The sequence below is a fragment of the Thalassophryne amazonica genome, chromosome 3, assembly GCF_902500255.1.
Source record: "Thalassophryne amazonica chromosome 3, fThaAma1.1, whole genome shotgun sequence".
NCBI classification, from domain to species: Eukaryota; Metazoa; Chordata; class Actinopteri; order Batrachoidiformes; family Batrachoididae; genus Thalassophryne; species Thalassophryne amazonica.
The window spans coordinates 95,643,613-95,665,215 of NC_047105.1; the positions used below are offsets into that span (position 1 = coordinate 95,643,613).

General features: G+C 42.6%; 1 protein-coding gene across 1 annotated transcript in view; it reads left to right on the plus strand.

Annotated features, from left to right (window-relative positions):
* LOC117507295 (solute carrier family 2, facilitated glucose transporter member 9-like) overlaps positions 1 to 21,603 on the plus strand; it is a 389,118-nt gene that overhangs the window by 304,886 nt on the left and 62,629 nt on the right. The window contains exon 11 of the mRNA XM_034167137.1: positions 16,384 to 16,508. Within this exon, the coding sequence (XP_034023028.1) occupies positions 16,384 to 16,508 (125 nt within the window). The remainder of the gene's footprint in view (positions 1 to 16,383; positions 16,509 to 21,603) is intronic.

The window sequence follows — 21,603 nt, forward strand, 5'->3', positions numbered from 1 at the left end:
CACCAGGTTTGCACACACTGCAGCAGGGATTTTGGTCCACTCCTCCATACAGATCTTCTCCAAATCTTTCAGTTTTGGAGTTTCGGCTCCATCCAACGATTTTCTATTGAGTTCAGGTCTGGAGACTGGCCAGGCCACTCCAGGACCTTGAAATGCTTCTTACTGAGCCCCTCCTTAGTTGCCCTGGCTGTGTGTTTGGGGTCATTGTCATGCTAGAAGACCCAGCCATGACCCATCTTCAGTGCTCTTACTGAGGGAAGGAGGTTGTTTGCCAAAATCTTGCAATACATGACCCCATCCATCCTCTCTTCAATACGGTGCAGTCGTCCTGTCCCCTTTGCAGAAGAGCACCCCCAGAGTATGATGTTTCCACCCCCATGCTTCACGGTTGAAGCTTCACGGATGTGTATTCTTGGGGTTGTTCTCATCCTCTAAACATGGTAAGTGGAGTTGATTCCAAGAAGCTCTATTCTTGTCTCATCTGACCACATAACCTTTTCCCATGTCTCCTCTGGATCATCCAGATGGTCACTGGTGAACTTCAAACGGGCCTGGACATGTGCTGGCTTGAGCAGGGGGACTTTGCTGCCCTGCCAGATTTTAAACCATGACAGCATCATGTGTTACTAATATAATCTTTGTGACTGTGGTCCCAGCTCTCTTCAGGTCATTGACCAGGTCCTCCTGTGTATTTCTCAGCTTTCTCAGAATCATCCTTACCCTACAAAGTGAGATCTTGCATGGAATCCCTGACCGAGGGAGATTGACAGTCATCTTGTGTTTCTTCTACTTTCTAATAAATAATCATAACAATTGTTGTCTTCTACCAAGTTGCTTGCCTGTTGTCCTGTAGTCCATCCCAGCCTTGTGTAGGTATACAGTTTTGTCCCTGGTGTCCTTAGACAGCTCTTTGGTCTTGGCTATGATGGACAGGTTGGAGTGTGATTGATTGAGTGTGTGAATAGGTGTCTTTCATACAAGTAACAAGTTCAAACAGGTGCAATTATTACAGGTAAAGAGTGCAGAATAAGAGGGCTTCTTAAAGGAAAAATTAACAGGTCTGTGACAGCCAGAATTCTCGCTGGTTGGTAGGTGTTCAAATACTTATTTGCAACATTAACATACAAATAAATTATTTAAAAAATCATACATTGTGATTTCCGGATTTTTTTTTTTTTTTTTTTTTTTAGATTATGTCTCTCACAGTGGACATGCACCTAAGATGAAAATTTCAGACCCCTCCATGATTTCTAAGTGGGAGAACTTGCAAAATCGCAGGGTGTTCAAATACTTATTTTCCTCACTGTATATCCCCCAAATTATATTCACATTAAAAAAAGTTAACAATCAACTTCTGTTGTGAAAGTGTAGTGACACGGACCCACAACAGGGGGCGCAAATGAACGGTCAATAGATGAGCCAAAAATGAACAATTTAATGTTGTGAAGGAGCACAACGAACATACAGACAATCTCAGAATATGATTACAGTCAATCCACAAAGGTGACGTGTGGGCAGGCTCGAGGATAGAAGACGTCTGTCCGGAGAAGAGCCGGAACCACACGATTTCCGCCGCCACCGAACCTGGTGAATACTGGAGCCGCCAAGTCCCGAATTCCCAGGTGATCACCGTCCCCGACTGTCGGATCTGGTACTGCTGGCGAGAACAAAGACAGTCAAGTGTGGGTGTGTGTACACCCTGTAACAACAACGGTGGGAATGCCACCTCCACCTCTCACTCAATATGCTGCAGAGTACCGCAGTGATTCCTCAGGGGAAAAGAGTGCAGTCCAGCACTCAATCAGCTCCCGCAGACAGAGGATAACAGGTACTCCTGCAAAGACTCACAATATACAGATTGATGTGTAAAACACAAACGGCTGAGTATATTACCTCCAATGAAGTACGATATCTCGGCAACGAGGTGGAGATGACGTCTGGTCTTTATGGAGTGAGATGATGTTGAGTAGATGGGTGACAGCTGTCAAGAGATAATGAGTGACAGCTGTCACCCCCGGCTGTGTCCGTGGCGGCAGCGCCCTCTCGTGCCTGAAGCCCGCACTTCAGGCAGGGCGCCCACTGGTGGTGGGCCAGCAGTACCTCCTCTTCTGGCGGCCCACGCACAACAACTTCAGCAGAATGCATTTTTGCCATACACATTATTGTCTTTACCCCATTTGAAAATACACTGTTTTTGACTGTAATACCCACTTCACACGTATCTGGTGTGACCACCATTTGCCTCATGCAGTGCAACACATCTCCTTCGCATCATCTGTGAAGAGAACACCTCTCCAACGTGCCAAACAGCAGCGAATGTGAGCATTTGCCCACTCAAGTCGGTTATGACGACAAATTGGAGTCAGGTCAAGACCCCGATGAGGACGACGAGCATGCAGATGAGCTTCCCTGAGACGGTTTCTGACAGTTTGTGCAGAAATTCTTTGGTTATGTAAACCGATTGTTTCAGCAGTTGTCCGAGTGGCTGGTCCCAGACGATCTTGGAGGTGAACATGCTGGATGTGGAGGTCCTGGGCTGGTGTGGTTACACGTGGTCTGCGGTTGTGAGGCTGGTTGGATGTACTGCCAAATTCTCTGAAACGCCTTTGGAGACAGCTTATGGCAGAGAAATGAACATTCAATACAAGAGCAACAGCTCTGGTTGACATTCCTGCTGTCAGCATGCCAATTGCACGCTCCCTCAAATCTTGCGACATCTGTGGCATTGTGCTGTGTGATAAAACTGCACCTTTCAGAGTGGCCTTTTATTGTGGGAAGTCTAAGGCACACCTGTGCACTAATCATGGTGTCTAATCAGCATCTTGATATGGCACACCTGTGAGGTGGGATGGATTATCTCAGCAAAGGAGAAGTGCTCACTATCACAGATTTAGACTGGTTTGTGAACAATATTTGAGGGAAATGGTGATATTGTGTATGTGGAAAAAGTTTTAGATCTTTGAGTTCATCTCATACAAAATGGGAGCAAAACCAAAAGTGTTGCGTTTATATTTTTGTTGAGTATATTTCTGCACACTAGCGGCCAAAAGACAGTGAGTGCCATGCGAGTGCCCATTCAATCCTCCTCTTCATAGGTGTTGGCCAAATTCCAGGTGCCACACACAAACATTCAAAACCACTCTGGACACTTAGAAAAGGCGGGGCTATTCGTGCTCCCAGCACAAGAATAGAGAGCAGATGACCACATTCGAGCTGTCTGTGAAAATTGTCTAAGTGCCCTACGAGTGTGGCGTTGCCAAGCAACACACATGGGTGTGACTGTGCCAAACCCCCCACACACACGCCAGTGTGTCTGCTCCCCCCGCAACATATATGGCCTGTGTGTGTCACCCCCCTCACACACATAAATACACACACACATACACACAACACATGTGGTGTGCGGGGGGAGGCACACTTGCATGACATGCTGATATTTATGTACAGACAGTATCACATGAGGACCGGCCCACCACGTCTGAGTGCACACAACACGGCAAGGTGCCTTTCAGTTGATCACTGGCCAGCCACTCACTGAAAGCTGGAAATGATGGCTCAGTGCACACAATGTGTTGAATTAAAAATGCAGAGAACTTAGCCAGGACAAATACGAGGTCTGTCAATAAAGTAACGGTCCTTTTTTATTTTTTCAACAACTATATGGATTTCATTCATATGTTTTTACGTCAGACATGCTTGAACCCTTGTGCGCATGCGTGAGTTTTTCCACGCCTGTCGGTTACGTCATTCACCTGTGAGCACGCCTTGGGAAGGAGTGGTCCCGCCCCCTTGTCGGATTTTCATTGTCTGGAAATGGCGGAATGAAAAGGACTTTTTTTCCATCAGAATTTTTTCAGAAGCTGTTAGAAACTGGCACCTGGAAACCATTCGAAAAATGTATCTGGCTTTCGGTGAAAATTTTACGGGCTTAAGCGAGACAAAGGAACACCTCTGTTTCGGAGTGCCAGACGACAAGTTGGGACATGCCTATCTCGGCTTTCAATGCTTACCAGTCCAGTAAGTATCAGAGAAATTGTGGAGAGCTGTGAAGCCTGTAAAATTTTCACCGAAAGCCAGATAAATTTTTCGAATGTTTTCCAGGTGCCTGTCTCTAACAGCTTCTGAAAAAATTCTGATGGAAAAAAAGTCCTTTTCATTCCGCCATTTCCAGACAATGAAAATCCGACGAGGGGGCGGGACCACTCCTTCCCAAGGCGTGCTCACAGGCGAATGACATCACCAACAGGCGTGGAAAAACTCACGCATGCGCACGAGGGTTCAAGCATGTCTGATGTAAAAACATATGAATGAAATCCATATAGTTTTTGAAAAAAATAAAAAGGACCATTACTTTATTGACAGACCTCGTATAAAAATAATTACTACAATAACTACATACATGATTACATAACAAATAACTAAAATAAATAATCACGGGAACACAGAAGCAGAGAGTGACACTTGCGCATGCATGTGCTTGCTGTCCTCATGTGGAAATACATAAAACCATATATCGCCTTTGCAACGGGCTGGAGCAAGCCCACATAGCACACATTGGTAGGCTGTCCCAGGTGAAACAGACTGTCAGATCTTCTGTACACTCAGCTGGCGATCTGAATGTCAAGTCACCCACGTGAGCTATGGGCCACATGGCGCGGGCCGGCTGGACACAGGGACAGCAGATGTGGACAGAATAAGAGCGCACTGCTTCATTCATGTCATTTGACGGCTATGACCGTGGGTCATATACAGAGGAACAGAAGGATCATCCTTGTATTGCCTGCTTGATGAGAGGGATTAAATATTAGAAATTGCAGTGTTTTTTTTATAGTGTTTGGTTTTCATTTTTTTTTCTCCACAGCAGCGGTGTAATATGGAACAACACGTTCCAGCTGCTTGCACTGTGTTCAGGCATGCACACGAGCATGTATGAAACAATTGCTGCTTTATCGTGCATGGCTATCCAACTGCGTGTCCCTCCTGACAGCAGGTGGAATGTTTCACAGTTCCCCATTTCATTTTTTTGTTGGTAGATTTTCGGCCGGTTCATGCTTCTTTCGCCCAACTGTGTTTTATGTGTGAAGGGGCCCTACGTTTCATTTCCAATAGGCTTTCCCACAGTTTTTCATACTAGCGTTTCCAGAAGTTCCTGATAACATTATACAAAATCAAGAAATGTCTTGTTTCATCCAAGTGTTTGATTCCAGAACAAGTTGCCGACAGTTAGGGTCCCTTCACACATAACACGACTGAGACAGAATGGCGCTTGATGGAGGATTGGAATGGCACTTGTGGGAAATCAAACGCCTTGTACAGCAGTCGCCACATCCATTTGGATACAGCACATGCACTCAAGTTTTGCGTTCCGTTTGCGCCTGAAACCAATTTGAACGGTGGGCAAGATGAGGTCACACTCCCATCTGACTGTGCTTGCAGCATTCGCACGGCATGTTGTACGCAGGTTGGACATATTGTGCCGCGAACTCATCAACTCGGACATATGAAATGCATGAACTCATCAGCTATGTCGAACTGTGGTCAAATGGCGCGATCGAGGCAGCCTTCACACAGTGGCTGAATGTCATTGAATGCCAGATGAATGGCCATTTGACCCATTCTCAGTCGGAGTCCAGATGCCACCCACGAACATCCAACACTACTCGCAGGGCACTTAGAAAAGGCGGGGCCATTTGTGCTGCCAGCACAAAAATGGAGAGCAAGTGACCACTTTCGAGCTGGCTGTGCAAATGGCCCCACATTTTGTGAGTGACCCACGAGTGTGTTAGTGAGCAACACAAATGGCGTGTGAGTGTGCGCCATGCTCCCCCCTTGCAACACAAATGGAATGCGAGTGTGCCTCCCCCACCACAACAAAGATGGCGTGGGAGTGTGTCGCCCCCCCCACACCAGCAGCCTATAGTCGAGGTGCGGCTGAGATTGCAGACAGTGGCTGCAGTGCACTGTGATCGCAGTCAGCAAAGCACACACAGCTGGATGGCTGTCAAGTCCATAATGGCACAGCTGACAGCTGTGGAACACCATGGCATATTGCAAACCCACAACACCACAACAGAGATACAAATAAGAACCCAGCACCCCTGTGTGTCACAGTGCTAGCATGCCAGCCGACTGGACAGGCATGTTACATGATTGCAACATCTGTAACAGTCAAGGTTGTGTGATGTACCTTTTACCACACGTCCACGCTCCATACGCCATGACTCATGTCACAGCCTGACTGACAGCCTGTTTTTTTTTGTTGTTGTTGTTGTTGTTGTTGTTTGTGGGTTTTTTTTTTTTTTTTTACAGTGAGAACAGAATCATGGCCAATAACAAGATTGTCTTACTTTTAAACAGTACATTTATTGTGTGTCACATGCACCCGGGGCACAGTGAATCGGGGCACAGTGAATCAGTCTAGAAAGTGATTTACTAAGCCCCAGTATCAAGTGGATGACAAATATTACTTGTTGAAGCTTATACATTTATTTTTCCATGAATTATTTCTATAATTTGTGTATATAAACAACGGTTTTCACATTTGAACAGAAATGATGACCGTTGTATTTATAATAGTTTCTAAAGGACTTATATCACTGTATAAGACACTCACACATTACATAGCTGGTTTGCCGGATTATAGTTTGTATATGCATCAGCGTATATTTAATTTTAAAATTTTAAATTCATTTTGAAGAAATCTTTATAATCATGTGTTTTTTTTCCACCGCTACTGTGCACGAATGGTTGTGGCGACAGGTGTACGAGGCATTTGAGGCAGCTCAGATTTTTCACGAGTAGTATGCAATTCCTCCTTCATACACTGATTCACTGTGCCCCGTGAATCAGTGTCCGGGGCACAGTGAATCAAAAATTTTAAAATCAATTTTAAACACGTGTAAATTAGACTTGGGGAGACATAAATAACAGTCTTATAAACAATAACTTGCTGTATTAAATCCACAATAGAATGGCCTAAACCTATGCATTATGTGTTTATGCCACAAAACAACATTTCTGATCTACTGTTCCTTGGCTTCCCCTTCTTCATGTTTCATGTGTAATTATGCATGAAACAGGATTTACTGTCATAGCGGGAGATGTAAGGCTGGTGTGGACATCATTTCGTGCGTTTTTGGTATGAAAACATGAAACCTGGCAAACTTGTAGAGTGACCCCCAGGTGAGCATTTCTGGATATGGAAACAAGTTGGCGGAGCCCCCTGGTGGTGACTGTGGGAACTAATATTTTGCTGCTTAACCGTAATCATAAGCACATCCTAATATTGGGATAACTTATATTTATTAATCTAAAATTCTGAAACTTGGCAAACTTCACGAGAACAACAGGGAAACTATCATCAAAGTGGTGGAAATTTCATATAAGTCCCCTGGTGGCCACATTTCACCAATCGTACAATTATTCATATTTCGATATCAGACAATCTTATCCCATATATATAGATAAATATAACTTAACAATACTATATATGAAAGTTATGTAGCATTACAAAGGTCCCAAGGCAGCAAATAAAATAATGAGCATGCAATGAGGCCGTAGACATTTTTGCATGTGTAGTATATTTCTTCATTGGCATGAAGTTCAAAATATACAGTAATACAGGCCTGCAACAGTCTCATCCTGCTGTTTTTTTTTTTTTTTGGAGTTCTCTGAAGGTGGATTTGTAGTCCAGAAAACAGATCACAAGTTCTCTGCAATGGCATTAGACCAGGCACATGAACAAGAAAATTTTCTTGTGTGTATATATATATACACACAAACATAAATATGTGTAGGTGTATATTTATGTTTGTGTGTGTATATATATCTATATATATATATATAGATATATATATGTGTATATTGATATCGGTTTAGGTGTGTAGGAATCTATGTGTATATGTGGCAAAGGGTACCACTGGTTGTGGGGAAGAAGGGGTAGGGATAAATAAGCTGATGCTTCACCCTACCCCTTTTCGGACATGTTGGGTACACAGTAGGAACTTTTTTGTTGTTGTCTTCACTGATCTATCTTGTAATTGTTGTTGTATCAGATGTTCGAAATAAACAGTTTTCATTCATTCATTCATTCATTCATTCAAAATGCTGTGATAAAAGGAGAAGGTGGTGCTGTGGGCTTGACAAACAATCCTTCAGCTCTGAGACATTCAATGATAGCTGGTCCAGAGGTTAGTAGGCTTATTTGTGACTTTGAAAACAAATCAGAGAAATCCAGCAATGGTAAACATCATGAGCAGACAGCTAGCATGCAGAATTCCTTTGTAATGCTGTGTTTACACATAACGACGACAAGTCACGAATGCCACGAAGTACACATTCTTGGCAGCTGATCACGAATGTGATTATTCAGGGCAGTGGCGTCAGGTGTCCTCAGGAACTGCTGCAACCTGTTACCACACGTTACGATTACCGGCACGTGTTGCTGGAGAATTATCAGGAACCATTACGCACGGTCAATAATAGTGTTCCGCATTGTTGCGCGCTATTGCGCGTAACAGCTCATCGTTAAGTTCTGGAGTGGCGCAGAGAGGAGGAGGAGGACAGAGCCAGATGTGTGGCTTCATGCGGCTCTCATCTCACGCATTTTCCCAAACATCAGGCACATGCAGCAGGTGGAACACCTGCAGGAGCGCGCTGAAGAGCACTGAAATTAGACTTTTAGCCGACTTGGTGTCAGCAATCAAACTGGATGCGGTGCAGCAGGGTTTAATTGTGCGCACGCTTCTTCCTCCAACGGACTGGAGGAGGTGCAGAGATGTGTGGCTGCATGTGAGTCCCCTCTCGCTCCTCTGGTTCCTCTGGCTCAGACTCGTTATCCCGCTCATCGGTTACAACAGCAGGTGGAACACCTGCAGGAGCGTCCTGAGGAGCTTCAGCAGGAACTGTGGACCGACATTTGGAGCCGAGTTTAATTGTGCGCACGTGACAGAAAACTGATTCGTCGTGGCGCGCAGTGAAATGTGATGCCGCGTTACAAGTCGTGTCAAAACTTGACAGTTTCTGTGTCACTTCGTAATAACGTGTGACAGTTTGGGCTCCAAGAACCATCACAGGAACCACTACGAACGTTGTCACGTTCTATTAAGGATCACTACTCATCAAAATGGATCAATACGCTCAGTTGGACCTCCACGATGTGAGACGAAATGAGGGTGGTGTGTGACATTCGTGGAAGATTTTTTGACAGGCAAAAACATGCTCCACGAATATCAAGAATATCACGCACCAACACGCACTATTAAGAAACGTATTCAGATGCATTAAGTCACATTAAGAATGTCAGGAATGTGTCACGAATGACAGAAAAATGACATTCGTAACACATCTTGGTTATGTCTAAATGCACCTTAAAGGAAGTAAGTGCTCTCAAGAAGGTCATTGAGGATCTTGGAAGTCCTTTTCTGGAAGACAGCAAGGATTTGTTAACTCTTGACAACAAAGTTGTCACAAGCCAATCAGCTGCAGAAATTGTCAAAGAGATGTATATGAGCTAGGACGACGTCAGTTTGAGACATTCGTAGCTGAATGGATCACAACTCAAGCAAAGTCAATTACTCAGCCCATCAAGAAGAACAAGTTGTCGTCTGAAAGTCAGCGTCAGTCGAAAAAGAAAAGTCAGGTATCTGCATTGAAGGATGACTGTGTATTATTCTCTAGACTATACATTGCCTGCCAATCTCGAGAGGGAAAACTGGAAGAGTTCTTCAAATATGAGAACCAACCATGGCCACCATCTCTATCAAAGTCAGGGGAGATGAGATCAGGAAAGAAGTCTGACTTGTTGGTTCCTCTGGAAAGCTTTCAAACTCTGACCACACAGTCCCTAAGGTTACAGCAGTCATGCTTGATGGCGCAACGGTGGTGCACACTCTAACCCCAACAGTGTCAAAGACATTCTCAGATGATCTCACACAGATCTTCGTGCCCCACATTGAGAACATCCTGAAGGATGTTGAAAGGGTAGATGTAGTGTTTGATGTCTACAAGCCACAGAGTCTGAAGAACTCAATCAGGGAGAAAAGAGGCAATGGTGTATGCAGGAAAGTAACTCTTGTTATGTGTCGGACGCAGCTCGGAGAACCGACCAGCGTTTGAAGGACCCAGTATGAAATAAGCAGAGCACGGTACAAAGGCTAACTGAATTTAATACATAACAGTGATCATAATAATAATAAAAGGTGCGGTCTGGCGTGGTGCGCTCCCAGCAGCGCTAATGGTCCGGAGCCAGAAGCTGTTTCGGACCCAAGGACCCCGCCGACACCCCCCAGGTGGCCGCAACAACCGAGTCTGTGAAAGAAGGAACCATTATGTGAGTCCACACTCTACACACAGAACACTTAAAGGTGTACAAACAGCAAACACTTCCTGGCTTGATTACTGATCAGCTTCCAACCTGCAGGCATGGAACATCCCGTTCACAAATCACCACCGCAGTGGAAGTTGATACATGACTAACATACAGCTCAATACAATAAGGTGTGAGGGACACCACATTTACTGACTGTATAACTGTTAGTCACAAAATCCAACGTACCTCAGGAAGTGTGCTGACGAGCGTGAGACCTCACCCTCTCCTCTTTCACAGACCGTGCATCAAACCTGGACATTCTCAGCGTCCGCTGCTGATGAGATGGCTCCCAAGACGACGATCTCACCCGTCTGGTCACAAGGTCGAGTCTCTGGCAAATGCACACTGTGCACTTCAGTCTTAAATGCCAACATACTCCAATCCCTCCAGATGCACCTCAGCTGTGAGTCCTGACGAGTCGCAGGTGATCAGGGTGAAGTCCTAACAGCCTCAGCAACACAGCCACTCAGTCCCAAATGCATGCCACCTGGGAGGAAACACAAAAGGCAAACAAACCGGCAGCCAGGCCCCCCCAGCCATACAACAACTCTCACCACACAAATTCCAGGAAACTGGCAGTTTCCTCCGGAATAATGACAATAAGACCGAGCTGTTTTTACTTCTAGCTGAACATGCTGCAGGCATTCACATGCAAAACAGACAAGTTGTCTGCACTTTGAAGGAACATGTGACTTGCAATGCTGCTGTGACAGACACGTCAAATCTTCAGCCCTGTACGCAGGAAGAAGCAGACACACGCATCATGTTGCATGCCAAGGATGCTTCCAACAAGGGTCACCAGAGTATCCTCATTAAAACAGCAGACACTGATGTTGTTGTATTAGCTGTGGCATTTTTCGACCAGTTTGCCACCTCTGAATTGTGGATATCATTTGGTACTGGAAAGTACCAAAGATACATTGCTGGACATGAGATTGCCACTGCCCTGCCATCAACCAAAGCAAAGGCTCTGCCATTTTTCCATGCACTAACTGGCTGTGTAACATCTTTCTTTGCTGGAAGAGGCAAGAAGAGTGCATGGGAAACTTGGATTGCATTTCTAGAGGTCACAGATGCTTTCTTGTCCCTTGCAAATGCACAACTTCAGTTGACAGATGATCTACTGGCTCTTATTCAGAGATTTGTTGCGCTGTGGTATGACCGCACTGCTGACACCTCCAGTGTCAACGAAGCACGTCAGCACATGTTCTCAAAGAAATCAAAGTTTATAGAAGTCATTCCTCCCACAGAAGCTGCACTCAAACAGTATACCTTGAGAGCAGTCTTCCAAGCTGCACGTGTGGGGTCAGTCGTTGCAGCTGGGCGCAAAACTGCAGAGCCCTTCTGACTTTGGCTGGGAATGGCATGCACCCTCATCTCAATGGTTGCCAAAATGGACCACCCTTCAACAGGCCCATGAAATGTGCTATGAGCTGATACATTGCAATTGTAAGAAATCATGCTGTGACATGTGTACATGCAGCAAAGCAAAGCTAAAAAAAAAAAACATCACTCTGCCAGTGTGAATGGAGCTGTTTTCAGTTATAGATCATTTGCAAATATTCCCAAAGAGTTTGTTTAGGTTTAAGATAGTTCACCTTTACTTCATTCTCTTTTCTACAATTTGCTTTTCATCCAATATTGTAAAGTTTACACTTTCAGATAATACACAATGGACGAGACGGTTTCATATCACAATATGGACCAACGACACCAGCACTGCTTACGTATCTGGTCACCAGGGGGCCCCTATGACATTTTTAATACTTTTATTATATTTACCCTGTTCTCCTTTCAAAATTTGCCAAGTTTCCTGATTCTATATTAAGAAATGTAAAAGTTATCCCAATATTAGGATGTGTCCATGAATACGGTTAGTTGGCAAAACATTAGTTCCCAAAGACACCACCAGGGGGCTCTGCCAACTTGTTTCCATATCCAGAAATGCTCACATGGGGTCACTCTACAAGTGTGCCAAGTTTCATGTTTTCATACCAAAAACACACGATGTTAGCCTTATATCCCCCGCTATCACCAAAACATCAAATCTAGGCTTGCATCTCATATGTACCTTCCGGCAAATTATAGCTGAAGTTTCAGGCTTTCTTTTTAAGAAAACCCTCCCCTATACCACTTCATTGTGAAGCTGTATAACTGCGATACAAAATACAAAACATACACTCTGCACAGTTTCTCTAATCATAGCCAGAGAAGACTATAACTTCTTCTGGTTGTCTGGGTGTCTTGGTGGCTTTCCTCACTCTTCTCCTTCTTGCACAGTCACTCAGTTTTTGAGGACTATCTACTCCATACAGATTTACCATAGAGTGACATACTGTTTGTATTTCTTCATAACTCATGTAAATAAAGTCTAAAACATATTCAGTGACTTGGAAATGTTCATGTATTAATTCCCTGACTTGTCTGAAGAAAACTGGCAAGAAAACTGATTATTTACAGGTATTATACTAAAGCGTTCCATTACTTATGCAACCCATCATCTTGGTTTTTATATTTTTTATTAATTTATATCAAGTTCTAGTGATTTGCTTTGAGTTTGAGTTTAAGGAAGATAATTTTACAAATTCTTATATTGAGAAGGCTGATTTACTTTTTGTATTTGAAATGGCATAAATAAATTAAAATGTGTGAAATACATCCCATACATTCATTCAGATGTTACCAGAACATTCTAGTAATGTCACCAAAAGTCATAGTCTAGTCATTGAAAGAAATTTGGAGTAAGAAAGACTGTAAGATTAGAATTAATTTATTTGTCAAATTTCTCTCAACTATAAACATGACTTTTCAGTATATAAAATGAAGTAATAACATTAGGAAAACATTCTAGAAATAACCATAACCTAAATCTAACCAATATATAACGTTACCAAAATGTTATGTGTTAGCTGGACTGTAACTTGGGACATTGCTATTCAGAGGATGAAGGCAGAAGTGAATGGTTCTCTGTAGTTTTGGTGTGTGCACATTGTCATGCATGTGCTGCACTTTGGTGCAGATGTGAGTTTTCTTTTCTGTTTGGTGTCTGATTGTCTGTAATGTATTTTTGTACAGTAACAGTCAAACATTTTGACATTCAATTGAACTGCTGGTGTATCTGTAGGTGTTTTAGTATCAAATCATCTTAATGATTATTATCAACATTCATCACTACAAAGGACTGAATACAGTCTAGTGCCGTTTCGAAGTTGAGAGCGTGTTAAAGGATATGTTCCAGCATGCTTTTTAACGTCCCAGTTAGCAACACAACATCAAAGTACTACTCATGATTATAAGTCTCTCTGCGGACATGCACTCATAATTAATGTTTTCTGTTGTTTTTTATTCCTGTCCCTGAGTGAGGTAACAGGTGCATTTCTGGAAAATGTCTCACTCTGCAATTCTCGGCATTTGTCTGCGTGTGATATAGTTATTAGCAAATCAGAAACATCGACAGGAGACAGACACAGCAAAACAAACGCAGTTATGCCCGATAACAAAGCTTTGGAGCTTTCCTTTGAAAGTAGTGGCTCGGATTTACAGAGGAGACAACACACTTCACCCCGAAACTCTTAACGTTTTCAGAGTCTGACGGATTTTTGGAACTTAAAGTGTGGTGACACTGCTGATTATGTCACAGCTACTGGTTTACTGCTGCTGTGATCATGGATGTGCCTGGACATGCAGATGTATGTCTCGTATTGGAAAACCCCAGACAACACTATTTTCAGGAGATAATGGACTCTGTAATGTGCCACAATCCTGACAGAAGTTGAGTTGAAGGCGGAGCTGCGATTAGACATTATGCATGCGTGTGGGCGATCAGAACCCAAGAACAAGTCCCGAGTGGAACTTGAAAATGATCTCTGGCTGTGGATCTGAGTGAGGACGAGTGGACGGTACCTTGGCTGCCGTGCCCCCTGTGCACTTATTCCTGTCTCATCTTTGTGACTCATGTCTTTTATTTCTCTGCTAGCATTTATTGTATTTCTGCTGTTACCACTGGGTTGTTGTGTTGGTTTAATGTTCTATGTTTACCATGAACCCACTCATCTAAGATGTGTCTGAATTTTGTGCCATTTAAATACCACAAATATACTGTTTGTCTTTGATTGCAGCAAAATAAACATGTCACATCTCCCAAAGAGAAAAAAATCTAGTATCATGCAATGCTCAGTGACACTTGAAACCCTTATTACAGTGTGTTAATGCTGTTTTCATTTATAACTCCTTAAAACAGTGGCTAGGGATGGGGAGTGGAGAAATATTAGAAATATAGCACCAGCAATGAGTGTTATTTGGAAATTATCTTTGCCCTCTTCAGATCGGCGGAGTGTCCTTGCCTCAAGTGGAGGAGTTTAAGTATCTCGGGGTCTTGTTCACGAGTGAGGGACGGATGGAGCGTGAGATCGATAGACGGATCGGTGCAGCATCTGCAGTGATGCGGTTGCTGTATTGGACTGTCGTGGTGAAGAGAGAGCTGAGTAGGGGGCAAAGCTCTCGATTTACCGATCGATCTACGTTCCGATCCTCATCTATGGTCATGAGATTTGGCTCATGACCGAAAGAATGAGATCGCGGGTACATGCGGCCGAGATGAGTTTCCTCCGCAGGGTGGCTGGGCGCTCCCTTAGAGATAGGGTGAGGAGCTCAGTCACTCGGGAGGAGCTCGGAGTCAAGCCGCTGCTCCTCCACGTCGAAAGGAGTTGAGGTGGCTCGGGCATCTTTTCCGGATGCCCCCTGGACGCCTCGCTGGAGAGGTGTTCCGGGCACGTCCCATTGGGAGGAGGCCCTGGGGAAGACCCAGGACACGCTGGAGGGACTACATCTCTCGGCTGGCATGGGAATGCTTTGGGGTTCCCCCGGAGGAGCTGGGGGAGGTGTGTGTGGATCGGGAGGTCTGGGCGGCTTTGCTTGAGCTGCTGCCCCCGCGACCCGACTCCGGATAAAGCGGAAGAAAATGGATGGATGGATTATTATTATTATTATTATCACTTGCTCAGAGAGTACTGGAGTTTCAATCCAGTGTATGTCCCGTATGGCATTGACAATAAAGCTGACTTTGACTTTGACTTTGATGAATTGATATTGTTGTGTACTTATTTAAAGATTTTTTTTCACTTTGTTTTATTATACTGGATTGATTCATGTTCTTTACTCAACCACAGTATAATTTTTAAAACTAAATAAGCAATGGGGTTAAGACTACGCCAATGAATGTTTTTTTTTTACAATCTCTATCTTGACAATGAATCAAAAATATATTTGATATTTCCCCAATGCTTTCTATTGAATTCACAGAATTATTGTAATTTTTTTTTTTTTTTTTTGAGGCCTTCTTGTTAAGTGTGATCACTCATCAACATATCCATAATCTTTCTTCCTCATCTTTAAAACTGTAAGTTGTGATAGTCATTGTTGAAACACAGTTATTATCATCAGCACATTTGCCTCAGCATTATAATTTCTTAATTTAAATTTAAATGGTAGGAAATTGAAAACTGGCTTTGTTTTGGAGTTTAGTACATGAGTTTGTTCTTGATGTTGGTGTTTTAGAGTTAAGAATGAAAAGTGCTTATTTTTATTCTGAAAGAGAAACCATATCATGATATCAGCTAAATAAGTAGATTGTATCTTAAATAACACAGTGAAATGGTAATATGAGCAGGTTCCTAAGGCTTTTTTTCTATTCTTATAAAAGGATTATATGTTGTGATCGTTGGATGTGAACAGAATGCTCATGGCATTATGGCATCAGACAAACACTAATGATTGAGATAAACAACTCATAATATCTGGTAGTTAAGTGAGAAGAACAAATTCAACGAAGGAAAGTAGATGATGTCACCATATTCATGTAACTTTGTGAGATTATTACATATCCGACAGCTTGTCGGATATGTATTCATTCATTTATTCATTCATTCATTCTTGTTAACTAAACGTTAAAAATAAAATGAATTAGTCAGTGGTGTTTGTAACCAGTGATTTAAGTCTTTCTTCTGTTTTGTCAGGCGGGATTCCCTTTATCCTGACGGGAGCAGTCGAGCAGTCCTACCGGCCAGCTGCGTTCATGATCGCTGGCACCGTAAACTGGCTGTCCAACTTTACCGTGGGTCTCCTGTTCCCATTCATTCAAGTGAGTTACACAGCCTTTGTATGCACATCTTTGTGGACGATGTCAAAGTCATTAACCTGGATATTTAAATTCCTGATATTTAAATGGTTATATTTTCCACTGGCGTGTTTCAAACATTCCACTTCTCTAAAACAAAGCATCATGTCACAACTCATCATCTGATTATCATCTTATTGAAACTAAAGCCAAATGTGTTCTTCGTTTCAGCCTTTGCAGTTCATTAAACTTGTCAGGTACTCTTTAATAGCTGCAGTGGCTGCCTGCCACACACTGAGATCGACTGGATGTACTAATGAGCTTCCACCAGCACATCCAATTAGTTTGTGGAATTTTAATAGTGTCCTGGTAATGGCATGAAGTTTGTTCTGCTTTGTGTACATTTGATCCTGTCAGAGCTTAGACATAAAGCAGAATAGGTCTTGATTCATACTTGGTGGTGAGTTTGCTCGTGAAGACCAGGGGGGCATTTCCATGTGACGGTATAGTTTTTGGTCACTTTTCAAAAATGTTTTTTTTGTGTGTGTGTACCTCCCACACATACATTTTTAGACACCATTTCTTGCATGCATGTACCATTTGGCACAAAGTGTGAAATGACATAAACAGAAAGTAAGATAAATCTAGAATTAGTCTTTTAATTATTTCTGATTACAGTGTGTGTCACGGTACACCAAAAGCCCTTTGTTTTCTGAAAGAAAAAAGCTATTTTATATATATAAAACTGAAATTGCAAGGGAAAACTATAAAATTACATCTTGCCTAATTTTTCCATTCAGCATGGAAATGCCCAAGGGTAGTGCGCCTTTCCACATAGAAGTGGAGTGTCATCAGGAAGGACATCAACATAAAACTTGTGTGCCTTCTTGGGAAACTATAATGTGTCACTGTGGACATCATGGAGTTGAATAAATGTGGTTGACCTTCAGTTTTGAGTGCAAAAAGTGATGAAGCAGAAAGACAGGGACAGATACAACTAGTCAACAAGTCATAGGAAATCCTAGTGGAAGAGCTCCAGCTAAAATCTGGACAATTTTCTACATGAAGGTTTTGCTGGATATCTGGTGGACAGAAGAAAAAAAAAACACTCACACAGCTTTGCTGTGTCAGTTGTCAATGCTAAGATTAGTTCCCATTACAGTGTTATTAGTTCTCTTTTTACACTGTGGTGTGCTGGGAGAGCAGCACATCCAAGAAAGACACATCCTGGACAAACTGATCAGGCGGGCTTGGTCTGTGTTTGGCATGAAGCTGGACTCTCTGGTGACAGTGGCAGAGAAGAGACCACTGGACAAATGGTTGGACATTATGGACGATGCCGTCACCCTCTGCACACCATCATCAGCAACCAGAGGAGCCTCTTCAGCCACAGACTGCTCCTTCCCAAGTGCAGGACCAACAGACTGGAAAACTCTTTAGTCCCTCAGGCCATCAGACTGTACAACTCCTCACTCAGGGTGAGGAGGAATAACAGGAAGACAGAGGGACGGAAGGAGTGGAACAGTACACAATAAAATCACCAGTGTAAAACTAACACTGACAGTGTTAAATTACCACTGCCAGTGTACACATGATCCTACTCTGGTCAGAGTGGGACCATATGTTCACTGTCAGTGTTAATTTAACACTGGTGATTTTACTGTGTAGTAGCCAGTAAACCAGTAGCGATAAGTGTCTGTTATTTATATTTGTGTATCTATATTTATATTTGAAAATTGCTCTTTCTAAATTCACTTTGTGTGCTTCTTAACCTGTGTGCTGCTATACAATGCTGTTGGAACCTCAATTTCCCTGAGGGAGTCTTCCCAAGTGGTTAGTAAAGTTCTATCTAATCTAATGTATTACTTAGTTTTCCAAAGTAAGTGATTGAGAATAATAACATTTATCAGAACTTTATTAGATACATTTCTCCAATTTGTGACTCAGAACTGAAGAGGTGCCAGTTTCCATGAAGTATGAACTTTGAACAGTGTGCATTCACACATGCACTTTCTCCTTCATGCTGTCCGTACGATCTCAGAGCAAAATCATTATATGTCCTATTGAATATCCTCAAAATAACAGGAATAGTAGCACCTGCTGTAATTTTGTGATCTACCACAGAAATAAAGGCACTTCATAATAACTAGATTTCAACAGAAAGTAATTAATTCATATATTCATTTTCTGTCACTTAGTATCTGGGTCCTGATCATAGTGGCAGCAGACCAAGCAGCTCATCCCACACTTCCTTTTCCACAGCAAAGTCATCAAACTGTTCTTGGGGGGGGGGGGGGATGCTGAGGTGTTCCCAATCCAGATGGAAGATATAATCCCTGTAATCCCTCCGATGTGTCCTGTGTCTTCTTTGGGACCTCCTCCAAGTTGGATGTGCCGAGAAGACCTCCCAAGAGGGACAACCATCTTTCCCACCTCAGCTCCTTCCTTTTGATGGAAGGCTTTACTCAGAGTTCCTCCCAGCCAAAGTCAATTTTGTGGAAAATCAATCTTTTAAATATTTCTTCAGGCTAGACAATTTTAGCCTAGCCTTCTCTCTGAAGGCTTGCCCATCACTACACATTCCTGGAAGTGAGAGCTTGCATGTGTAAACTACTCAAGGACAGTGTCTGTACTAGCCCTCAGGTGTCAGAGATGGAGCAATGGCTCTTAAAATATTGATGCTCCAGTAGTTCACATACTGCACTCACAGACAGCAGCAAGGAAGCTTGTGTGGAGGAGTGAAGGAGAGATCAGGTGACACCAGCAGGGAGACGATGAGAGCAGAGGCTGCAGGAGAATTTACAGCAGGATTCACAGAATACATCAGATTTTCGAATGAAATATATATCTGTGTAACTCTGTTGCTCAGTAGTTGCTTTATTTATATTCATTTAGAGGCCCTACATTAAAACCTCACACATCATCACACTACATGAGTAACAGTCATGACAGCCGTTCACTTTGCCTTCATCTGCAAAATTTGTATTTTTATTTTTGTAAGAAACATAGAAGTTGAATGACCGCTGACTGCCAAAACTCATGTCTACTGTGAGACAAAAAATATTACAAATACCGTCAGATCGATCTGTTGATCTGTAAAATGTTGCATTTTTGGAAATTAGTAATCTGGTGCCGCAGACCGAACCCCCCCATTTCATCATTTCATCATTTAATAGATAGATTGCTCATAACCAATTCCATGGTATGGAGCACAAACAAAAACAAATACATACTTTGGCAAAAGGTAAACACTAGAAATCAAAATTCAATACAAATCCAGAACCCCTTTCAAATAGGCACCAAGTTTACAAATGATTTTCCTGTTTTCAGATTGAAACAGTAACACAAACTTATGTTTAGATGGACACTCTATAGAAAACAGGAATATATTTTTCTCTTAGTCTCTTGACCTCATGATATGTACAAACAAACAAGACATGAAATTCATCTCCCACAGAACCGCTATTACAAAGGTTACAAGTCCTCAGTGATCTGTGCAGGCCTTTGTATTTGCCAGTGACCTTGGGGATCCTGGTGTTATTAGTTCTCAGGTTGCAAATGGCCTGCCTGTATTTAAGGTTTTCACACAATAGGTACTTTTTTAATTTGAATTATTTTTTATATTCAACATAACCCCCCCCACACACACTAAATATTTGTCCGCCCTGCCTTCACAGCGCATGCATCATTTCAGACCACAGCAACATGTCTGAGTCTGACTCTCTGCTATCAAAGGGAATAATGGGATTATGAACCATCAGATGACAAGGTACAAGTAAAACCTCTTAAATTATTCAAAAGTCAGTTTTAAGCAGAAACAAGGCGATAATCACCTAATTTTGCTACGCGCCTACGCACCAAAATAACATAGGCGCAGCTGCATGTCAGACGTCTGCCGTGCAGCTGCTGCGCTCTGATCAGTCCGCCATGTTTTATTATTTTTTTTAAATAAATAAGGCTGAATTTATGCTGAAATGATTGTTATACAAAAGCTTCCCGTATCTCTCGCTGAACTAGATGATGACTGGAGTGCAGTTTGAAGCAGAAACGAAGTGATAATCGTGGATCGCAGCTGACGCTTAGAAATGACGATGCTGATGATCCGAAATGACAGATGCACAGTGAAGGCAGGGCGGACCGATTTTTAGGGGGGACCGTTCGGTCGGCGACACCGGCACACATGCCATGTCTAAAATAAAATAATTGTAATAATAATAGTAATAACAATAACAATCAGTTTGCATGTTCTCAAAGTTTGTGTGGGTTTCCTTCGGGTACTCCGGCTTCCTCTCACTTCCTAAGACATACAAGTTTGGTAAATCGGTGACTCTAAATTGACTGTATGTGTGAATGTGTTTGTCTCTAAGTTGACCCTACAGCAGACTGGTGGCCTGTTCAAAGCATACCTGGCCTTTGCCCATTCGGGGATTTCACGTATACCATAATTCCTTGCGTGCCAGAAAGTCGCTGCAGTCAAAACAACATAGAGAATCCACACGATGACAATTGTAAATTAATATTACACTACAAAAATATAATTTTTTATGCTTTTCATCACATTAATAAGAGACTGCTGCATGATACCCTGAAAACTTGCTAAAACAATTATAACAAAAAATCCGTGTCTGCTACGTTTAATCTGCGTGGAATTTAATAAGCGCAAACCAAATTCCAGACATATATATTAGTCTGGAACAAAGAGGACAAACAGTGTTGTAAAGAACAATAATCAAGACGTTAAAGAGCAAACTTCACTTTCTCCCAGAATGATATGATCAGGAAGCGAGCGTAGCTCACAGCAGCTCCCATTGAAAATAACAGAGAGACAGCCTGTGATTCTCACATTTACATAAAATAAACACAATAACAACGTCTATAAACCCAGAGAATATATTTATGAGAGTTTTAGGCACAATATAAAAATAGTTTTATGTTGCGATGTTAATGCTGTTGTCCGTGTGCAGCGGTTAAAGTGCAGCGTGATCAGAGTGTCTCAATGCAGTTCTCAATGTTACTGAGATCTCGCAGCGCGGCGACCTCTCTGAAGTTTTGCGGGATTTGAAACCTGAAAAGCCTCAATTGACTGCTAGGATAAAGCCCCCCACCTTCCCGCCCAACC